The 10,000-nt window shown below is 46.8% G+C and overlaps 2 protein-coding genes across 5 annotated transcripts in view; one reads left to right on the forward strand and one right to left on the reverse strand.

Moving 5' to 3' along the window:
* The window catches only part of syndig1 (synapse differentiation inducing 1), a 10,859-nt gene extending 6,831 nt beyond the window's left edge, over positions 1–4,028 (reverse strand). Inside the window, exons 1-3 of one of the 2 annotated variants that reach the window (XM_088086936.1) lie at positions 3,669–4,028; positions 3,299–3,487; positions 1,757–2,452 (exon numbers count right to left, since the gene is read on the reverse strand). In XM_088086936.1, the coding sequence (XP_087943062.1) occupies positions 1,757–2,341 (585 nt within the window). In that variant the 5' untranslated portion in view covers positions 2,342–2,452; positions 3,299–3,487; positions 3,669–4,028. Of the gene's footprint in view, positions 1–1,756; positions 2,453–3,298; positions 3,545–3,668 lie in introns of those variants that run through there. The other variant, XM_088086937.1, reaches the window with a different exon arrangement.
* Positions 4,029–5,658: 1,630 nt separating this feature from the next.
* The window catches only part of cul9 (cullin 9), a 45,709-nt gene continuing 41,367 nt past the window's right edge, over positions 5,659–10,000 (forward strand). For 2 of the 3 annotated variants that reach the window (XM_088086894.1, XM_088086895.1), the window contains exons 1-2: positions 5,659–5,834; positions 7,800–8,492. In XM_088086894.1, the coding sequence (XP_087943020.1) occupies positions 5,690–5,834; positions 7,800–8,492 (838 nt within the window). In that variant the 5' untranslated portion in view covers positions 5,659–5,689. The remainder of the gene's footprint in view (positions 5,835–7,799; positions 8,493–10,000) is intronic. The other variant, XM_088086896.1, reaches the window with a different exon arrangement.

Below are 10,000 nucleotides of genomic sequence, written 5' to 3' on the forward strand. Positions count from 1 at the left end.
CACACACACACACGCACACACACATATACATATGGTGAGTTTAACATGTTTACATGCAGTGTGGGGACCGTCACTAGTGTCCTCGTCATCATTGACCCATGTTCAGTTCTAGTATTTGTACTTTTGCTGTGTACTCTTGGTTGTAATTGTACTGTGATAAAGTGCACTGACACTTGTGTGTGAGTAGAAGCAGGTTTGCACGCTCCTGCAGTAATCCGTCTCTCTCTGGCATTAGAGGGACAGAGTAGATTAAAACTGGACTTTACAGACACTAAATCTCAGCTAATCGTGTCAAAAGCGATTGGCTGTTAGACGGCCAAATGTGTCGCTCAGAGATCGCTAATCTCACTCTGCTGCAGAAACTCACTGACTCACTGCTGCCGGACGTCAGCGCTGCGCACACATCCCGGTCGTGAGTCCTAAAACCCGGAAATGTGTTTTCTGAATGTCGTTTTGGTTTATCATTTGTTTATTTCAGAAGGGACAATCAAAAAACATCAATCTTATCATTATTAAACAAATGTAAATGCATCAGCCGGAGCTGTGGAGCTAGTTTCCATCAGCAGTCCCTTGGCTGATGATAATAGGCATCCTAAAATAATTACAACAATAATAAAATAAAAAGAATAATGATAAAAGTGGCTGGATGTGTGAAATAAGGTTTGTGGTTAACCCTTTAAAATTGCAAATTGGCTTTATGTCTTTCAAACACACAAACAAACAACAGAAAGTAATAAAGTTTAGTAAAGTTAAATTTATGTCTGATGAACTGAGGAATGAAGTGTGTGCGTCAGTCCCTCCGGGATTTTACAATTTAAAAATCACAAGAACTAAAGCAAAATCAGCCAGTCGCTGTGATTTCTGTGCAGATGTAGTTTTATCCATCTTAACTGCATATTTGACTTTTTAAAACCTCATTTCATTGTCGAGCAGGAAACACCGAATCCTCCGAATCTGAACTATTTTTGGAATTTTCACTTGTTCCCAAAATCTCTCTGAAAAACAAAAAGAAGAAATCTGCCTAAAATTATCACAGTGTGTATCACAGTTTTTCACTTTCCTCCAACAGCCAATAAGATCTGCCGATCAGAGACTGAGCGCAGGACGAAGCATTTATCACTTCACTGCAGTGGGATCATCACCTGGAGGACGTTTTTGAGCGGTTATATGTGACCTGATCACGCTCTGACCACAGACTGTATATAAAGATGGAGGACACGCCCCCTCTGACCGCCGCTGAGCTTCAGTCAGGTTAAAATATCCGAGAAACGGGCGTTGCCATCTTGCGAGGGTGATGTCATTGACAACCCGCATCTGTGCAGTTGAGTTATCCGCGGTGGGGGACTTCCCGCCCAAAAACCCGTCGGACCAATACTGAGCAGCCCCTTTGAATGCGAGTGCAGTTATTGGCTGTCAGAGCTGTCAATCATGGTGGAAAAGCCCTTTTTTATATTTAAAAACTCATTAAAAACAAACTAATTATGAAGACAAACACCCGAACAAACATCAGCGTGATGAGAGCGACCTTCAGGGACAGAAACCATCTTTGGGAAACATTTATTTGGCGTGTACTGTAGTTTTTAGTTCAGCCTATGACCATTCGCTAACGTGGAGGGGCGGGCTTTATGAGCTATACTGCAGACGGACAGCAGGGGGCGACACGCTGTGGGGCGGCCGTCAGTTCGTCCATCTTTATTTACAGTCTGTGGAGCTGACGACTTCCTGTCAGCCTGATCAATAATCAATAGCTGTTCACCTCCAGCTCCTGGAACTCCTCGTCGTCCTCCATGTCGTATGACAGCGTGTGAATCCTTGCGTCCTCCCCAGAAAAATCCAGGAACTTCCTGTCAGTGAACAGCAGCGCCTCCTTGGTGGCGGAGGCGGAGGAGGCGTCGGGGCCGAGTCCCTCGATGAAGGTGGTCTCGCAGCAGTCGCCTCCCCCGGCCTCCCCCCACGCCCGCAGGACACTCTCTGGACACAGCAGGAGGCCGGAGGGCGGCCGGAGACGCGAGTCTGACACCGCCTGCTGGGGGAGGAGCGCGCTGGGGTTCAGGAGCTGGGGAGGACCTCCTCCTCTTCCTGCTCCGCTGCTGCTCCTCTGCTGCGGAGATTTCACCACCACTCGGCCCTGATATTGAGGAGCCGAGTACACCAGCAGCACAGGCTCCGCCCCCACACGGTGGGTTGTGATCAGGCCGTTTGGTCTGCACGTGTCTCCTCCTCCTCCTTCTCCTGCACCTCCTCCATGTCCACCTGCACCTCCTCCTCTTGGCGAGGCTCTTCCCAGTCTGGAGGAGGTTTCAGCCTCCTCTCCTCGACCCTCCTCCTCTCCTCCTTCCATCCCTGCTTAGAGCTCCACTGGTCGCTGCTCCTCCTCCTCCTCCTCCTCCTCCTCAGAGGTGTATCTCAGCGGGGTCAGGGGTCAGAGGTCGGGCATCACAGCTGAACTGTCCTGAGAAACAGAAAAACAGTCTAACTGAGAGACGAACTCTTCACACGTTTGAGGTCCAGCACGTCCTCGGCCATGCGGCCTGCAGCTCGTCTGTTTCACCGCTGACGGAGGCGGCTTTCCATTAACCCTCAAATATGCAAACTGAATTAGTGAATATAAAATATGAAAACATCAATTTTAAAAAAGCTCCCATCAGCTGACATACAACAGCTGTATATTCTCATATAAATCTCTTTTGCAGAAAGTTTTTAAAAATCACCAAAAACTTTAACAAAAGAAATCACCAAAATTAAAAACCAGAGAAAAGATTGTCTTTTTTTTTATCTCCAAATCACAGATTAGATCACAGATTAGTGGAGAAAAAAACCAAACATTTCAAAAGAGAGTAATGCATGAATAATATTTTTTTTAATCTTTCGCAGATTTCTAAAGGATGCCTTATTTTTTTTTAAATTTGGCAATTTTATTTTTTTAAATATATTTTTATTTTGCTGCGATCCGGGCCCCAGCCCCAATGTCCTCAAATCCTAGAAACACCCCTGTTATCTAAAAAAAAAAAAACCCTGCACATTAATAATAAAGCTGAGCTTCAAAGCCTACTGCAGCACAGGCACGCACACACGTGCACAAGCACGCTCACCCACACACGCGCACGGATGTTTACAGCTCGTGTAAATAAAAACATATGTGTAGAAACCTCCCGGGGACTGCAGACCTGAATACCGACAGTCACCGGCCCTGACGTCATCCCGGTGATGCTTAACATGTCGTGTGATCACGAGAGGACAAAACACACACACACACACACACACACATACACAAGGCCGCACGCGTGCGCATACTCACCTCCCAAGGTGAGACATGAGACCCTGCATCCATCCAGCCTCCACGCCGACCCCTCCTCCGTCCTCCTGCCGCCCTCCGAGCGCTCTGAGTCGGGTACAGGAGCCGAGAGTCCCGCTGTGATGGTCCGGTGCTCCGAGAGAGAAGGAGAGGCGGGCGGGCAGGTGTCCGTCTGACCTGAGGATGGTTCTCCTGCAGAGAGGAGATGAAGAGGAGGAGGAGGAGGAGGAGGAGAGAGAGAGAGAGAGAGAGAGAGAGAGAGAGGCATGTGCACTGAATACAGAGGAAGTGTGTGTGTGTGTGTGTTAGCAGTTTCCCTCTACATGGTCCTAAAGCCCCTCAGCCCATCACTGTGACAATATTATGGACTCACATAAAGAAGAAGTGACCGATTGTCTTCAACTGTCCGTCCACGTTGAGCCGAGTGATGTGTGAGCAGCTCCTGTCTGCACAGGACACATGGTTGTCCAGAAAACTGTGGACACGTGAATGTCCAGAAAAGTCTCACCGGATCACCGCGATACTGACAAAAAGTGATTCACACCAAGATTCTCAGGGAGCTTCTGCAGCGCCTTTTTTCTGATTTCTAAACGGATTTGTGGACGTTTATTCCGGATTGACACCACAGACAGCGGTGTCCTCTGGAAGTGGAAGTCCCACTGAAACTAAACATGTGTGCATGATGTGTGCGTTCACATTTACTGAGAAATGACGAAGAGAAATCTGATTTTGATGCAAATTGCGAACCAAACTACGATAAACATGTAGTTGTGCCTCCGACTGTCCTCCTGCAGAATCTTTGCCTCCCGTCCAGCTCTGTGGCGCCCTCCAGTGCTGGACTTTGTCCTTGTCCTGCTGAGTGTCCACGTCCATTAGAGACCATAATGTCCTGTAATATCGCCACGGTAAAACAGATGATTAGGACCATGTCAAAGAAAAAAATATCTGAGATTTCGAGAATTAAGTCATGATATTACAGGGACAAAGTCGTCATTTCGAGAAAAAGGCTGGAATACTATGAGAAAAAAAGATCAGAAATGTACAAGGAAAAGTCATAATTTCATGGTATTTGACTTGTAAATTTACTAAAAACAAACAAAAAAGAAAAAATATTATGAGATCAAACTCGTACATTTCCGAGAGAAAAGTCTTAATATTATGAGATTAATTTCATAAATTTTCAAGAAAAAAGTCATAATATTACTAGATAAAGTGTAGAAAAAGTGATAAACGAAAGTCATAATATGAGTTTATATTGGTAAATTTATGAGGAAAAAAAGTATAATATTATGAGATTAAACCTTTATATTTATGAGAAGAAAGTCAAACATTGAAACCCGAGTCTTAACTGAAGAAGAAAATTGTTAATTTAATCTCATACTTTATGCCATGTTTGTGTGAAGCAGGTGATGTGAAAACTCTGAGTATGTTTACCCTGAGATCACCGAAACTCTGACTTATCTGTTCCAGGTGGAGAGTTGAGTCAAACTCTGATTAAGTCACCATGGTGACTGACTCTGTCACCGTGGTGACTTAATCAGTCAGTTACTGTGGTGACTGACTCTGAGAGAGACACCATGTAACTGACTCTGATTATGTCACCATGGTGACAGAGTCAGTTACCATGGTGACTGACTCTGCGAACATAACCTGCTCACTGACAGGTTTTGTAGAAGAAACACAGTTTACCTGTCTCCTCCCACCTGAAGCAAACTGTCAGACACTGATGGTCCGTATTTTTGCAATCTGACTGATATCGAAGCAGAATTATTACGCAGTGACGAACGTCAGGAGAGGACTTTGAAAAGTTTCAATACTGGTGTTTCAAACGTTTCAAAACGTTTCATACGATTTTAATAAAGTGCGGGTAATGTTCGCTTGATGGACACGTGCGTTCAAACGTACGCTTGACACAAACGACGGCGGCAATTTTCTCCCATGATGCTTTTCAATCCTTTGCTGCTGCAGCTGTTACTTTTCTTCCTAAATATGGGCTCATATTCTCCGTAGGCAGCACGAGGACCTCTAGTCGCCGCAGGGAATCGAGGTACAGGTACCTGAGGTTACACTCAGAGTTTGATGAACCTTTCTGGAAAAAACCCTGGTCTGTTATGTTTGTGTTATGTTGTGGTATGTGATGTGATGTTGTGCTGTGTTGTGCTGTGTTGTGTTATTTTTGTGTTATGTTATGTTGGGTTAGGTTGTGCTGTGTCATGTCATGTCTCGTCATGTCATGTCACCAGTATCTTACTTCGATGTGGTGTCTGCACCTCCCGGCCGGCAGGGGGCGATGTGTTCAGCTCCTCGGTGGTTTTGGTCCGGTTATAAACACAGAGAAGAAGCAGAATAAGAGCCGTAGAAGAAGTCGGGGACTGATGTGGTCACAGTGCGTAAATGCGCCTCCAGCAGCGCGGAGCTCCGGCGGACAGCAGCGACACGACCCACCGCAGCAGGCTGGGAACCGACACCTCAGGGCGGAAGAGAAAGCAGCGCTCCAGGGGGAAGACAGTATCGAGGGGGGACGTCTGTGACGCGGCAGGTAAGCCGGACTCACCTGGCGCGGAGCCGTGTTTCCGGGCCGGGGCGTGTGTGTCTGCGGAGCCGCTCACCTGCCTGACCTGAGCGGGCATCCGGGCAGGCCCAGCCCGCTCCTCAGCGCCACATCCACCGCTACTGTACGCGGTGTCACCGCCGCACGGAGCCGCGAGCTGTCCGCAGAGAAACACACCGAACTGCACTCCGAAACACGACAACTTTACATTATTAAACATACTTATAAAACACAACATGGCAACCAAAACACTGAATTTTAGATATTTTATGAGCACAGTGGAAGCTCTCTTTAATTCGGCATACATATAAGCAGTCTAACATTAAGAGCTGCTTTGGAAAGTTAACTTTTAAAGCTGTTTTGATCGTTTTTCCACCATCGAACAGCGTCAGAAAATAACTGTTAATCCCAACTACACAAGTTGTCTTTTCTCGGGATGAGTATGGTTCGATAAGAGGTGTGCACATGCCGAATTTTCCAGAAGATGCAATAGCATCATGAAATGCTCTAATAAAATGTTTTGACTTTAAGTTACGTGTCTGATAATCGACGAAACCTTAAATGTGGAGTTGTTAATGGAGTTTAATGTGACGTTCAACTAAACAAGTTGTCTTTTCTCTAGATAAGTAAAGTTTGATAGGCAGAGCTCACAAGCCGAATCCAACAGGAGCGTTTATAGAATTGTTAAATGCTGTTTAACAGTGTTTTAATTTTAATTTATGTGGCTGATAATCGACGAAACCTTAAATGTGGAGATTTGTTAACGGAGTTTGGTGTGACGTTCTCTGTGTCGGTACAGCTTGCATATGGCTCGTTATCAGTATCGGTGGATCCGGTCAGCTCGTCGGCTAACGGGATAAAGACGCAGTAGTCGCGTTAAAGTGCGCAGAAGTGACCTGATAACGTTCATTTTAAACACGGAGCAGCGCTAACGTTAGCGTCTGCGGTTAGCTAACGTTACAGCATCAGGGGCCCGGCTATTTACTGACGCTAAAGCACTCCACAGCCGTTAGCACGCCGGCTACATCAACATCAACCCCATAATATCCGCAACGGACAGGTCAGGGTTAGGTCATCAAACTTATGTTAATGTCACTACTGTAGTGTGTGTGTGTGTGTGTGTGTGTGTGTGTGTGAGAGAGAGAGAGAGTGAGTGAGTGAGTGTGTGTGTGTGTGTGTGTGGGCTGGTCATGGTCAGTGAGTGTAACCAGGTATTAGACGGAGCCCTGCTGAGGCTAACTGACAGCTCGGTGTGTTTCAGAGTCAGACGCCGGGACATGCTCAGAAACCGGAACCGAAAATACTTTAATGTCACACCGAGAGCTGAACACCGCACACACTAATCAATCACCAATAATCAATAATGCAAATTAACCTTTGATCATCCAGTAAACAGCAAACTGTTGATCACCGCAGCAACTAAGTCCATTTACTTTAGTTCAGTATTTAAGGACAGTCAAGGAGCTTCGACCTGTTTTCTGCAACTTTATACTTCAACTCAGTCCTGCTCTTAGTCCTCCAAGAAACGGCCTAAAATCTGAGAAACGTCCTAAAATCTGAGAAACGTCCTAAAAACGTCCTAAAATCTGAGAAACGTCCTAAAATCTGAGAAACGTCCTAAAAACGTCCTAAAATCTGAGAAACGTCCTAAAATCTGAGAAACGTGCTTCTACTTATTGTAGAGTATTTCTGTTTTCTGCACATTATACTTATACTCAGTCTTGTCTTTGTTCCCCTCCAACAGTTGTCCTAAAAACCTAGAAATGTCCTAAAATGTAATAAAAACTGTAGAGACTTCCTAAAATGTCCTAAAATCTTAGAGACATCCTAAAATTGTAGAAATGTCCTAAAATCGTAGAAATGTTCTGAAATCCCAGAAATGTCCTAGCACACTGTTTCCTGTTGACTGGTCCGACTCTAACGGTGGGTTTTGGTCACGTGACTTGTCCTCAGAGACCATGGTCGGCGAGCGCCGCAGTGGGAACCTGCTGGTCCAGCTGGGTCCGCGGCTGCAGGCGTACCCGGAGGAGCTGATCCGGCAGCGCCGCAACCACGACGGCCAAACAGAGTACCTGATCCGCTGGTGCCTCGTCACCATCGACGACGGCTCCGGCTTGGGGGGCGTCGGCAGCGAGGCGGGCGGGACAGGTGGCGGCGGCTCCGGGGTGGACGGCTCCGGCGGCTCCACGTCTGGAGAGAGCAAACCGGAGAACATCCTGATGTGGATGTCGACGGAGGACGTGTACGCCAACTGCCCCACGCTGCTGGGGAAGAGGAAGACGGACTCGCAGCGCCCGCTGCAGCAGGAGGCGCAGCGGGGCGAGGCGGCGGACGGAGGGCAGAGGAGCGGCGCCGAGTTCCCCGCGGACGTCACGTTTGACGAGGTGGAGCTGTCGGACATGAAGGAGGACGTGAAGAACCTGGTGCGGCGAGCCAGGAAGCAGATGGCCAAGAAGAGCGACTTCTCCATCAGCATCACGCACACCATCCACGTGCTGAGCGCCTACGCCGGCATCGGCTCGCTGGTCGGTGTCTTCAAGGAGACGGGCGCCCTCAACCTGCTGATGGAGCTGCTGTGCAACAAGGAGACGCAGACCAGACGCAGCGCCGGCAAGATGCTGCGGGCGCTCGCCTCGCACGACGCAGGTAAGCACACGCTGCTCTCTGATTGGCTGGCGGGGTCTCTGCAGGTTACCGTGGCAACAGCAGTGATGCTGCAGGGCGGTTAAAGGAACAGTTCAACATATCAGGTTAAAGAAACTAATGTGCTAAGCTAACAGTTTCCATCTGTTTCCAGTCTTTATGCTAAGCTAAGCTATGAAGCCCGTCAGCTTCAGTTATTGATCTGATATTGATCCAGGCTCAGGGTCCTCAGGGTCAGCTTCAGTTATTGATCTGATATTGATCCAGGCTCAGGGTCCTCAGGGTCAGCTTCAGTTATTGATCTGATATTGATCCAGGCTCAGGGTCCTCAGGGTCAGCTTCAGTTATTGATCTGATATTGATCCAGGCTCAGGGTCCTCAGGGTCAGCTTCAGTTATTGCTCTGATATTGATCCAGGCTCAGGGTCCTCAGGGTCAGCTTCAGTTATTGATCTGATATTGATCCAGGCTCAGGGTCCTCAGGGTCAGCTTCAGTTATTGATCTGATATTGATCCAGGCTCAGGGTCCTCAGGGTCAGCTTCAGTTATTGATCTGATATTGATCCAGGCTCAGGGTCCTCAGGGTCAGCTTCAGTTATTGATCTGATATTGATCCAGGCTCAGGGTCCTCAGGGTCAGCTTCAGTTATTGATCTGATATTGATCCAGGCTCAGGGTCCTCAGGGTCAGCTTCAGTTATTGATCTGATATTGATCCAGGCTCAGGGTCCTCAGGGTCAGCTTCAGTTATTGATCTGATATTGATCCAGGCTCAGGGTCCTCAGGGTCAGCTTCAGTTATTGATCTGATATTGATCCAAGCTCAGTGTCCTCATCATCAGCTTCTGTGAGAAATATGTGATTAACCCTTTAGGGCCCGCATTAATACCACACACATGCGTATCGCTCTGCACACAAAATGCACTTTTCAAAATCAGGCCTTCAAAAATTATTTTACAATAATATGTTTTTCTACTTTCATTGAGTTCATTTTTTTGACCAACATCAGTCCTAATCACAACTATCAAATATTCATTAATTTTCAGAATTTTAACCCTTTAAATGCCAGGTTTTTGTCATGATGCCACTAGAGCTGGGCGATGACACAATAACGGTGTCAGTCGCGATATAACTTTTCTGTCTCTGCCGGTGTCTCCGCCGGTGTCTCCAAATGTCTGCTCCGCACTCATTCTCCGGTTATCGGTATCGTATCAGCCACGAGAAGCTGGAAATTATCGGTTTATCGATATCAGTTGAGATAATCATTATTTTGCATCACTGGTTGTGATATCTTCATATCTCACTGAGTCAAAGGGAACCTTTAAGCTTGACAGAAATACTGATTTGATGTATATCGGGATAAATATCGATATCGCCTGATATGAAGAAAATGATCCTGGTAAGACTTTTTTCCATATCGCCCAGGATATGGAAAAAAGTCAAAATGACAAATTCAGAGTCAAAAGCCCAGAATGACACCCAGAAATAATACAAGTCCTGTTTTTCTGCTCTGAT

Source organism: Plectropomus leopardus, chromosome 13, assembly GCF_026936395.1.
Source record: "Plectropomus leopardus strain MGB_pleo_1.0 chromosome 13, ASM2693639v1, whole genome shotgun sequence".
NCBI lineage: Eukaryota > Metazoa > Chordata > Actinopteri > Perciformes > Serranidae > Plectropomus > Plectropomus leopardus.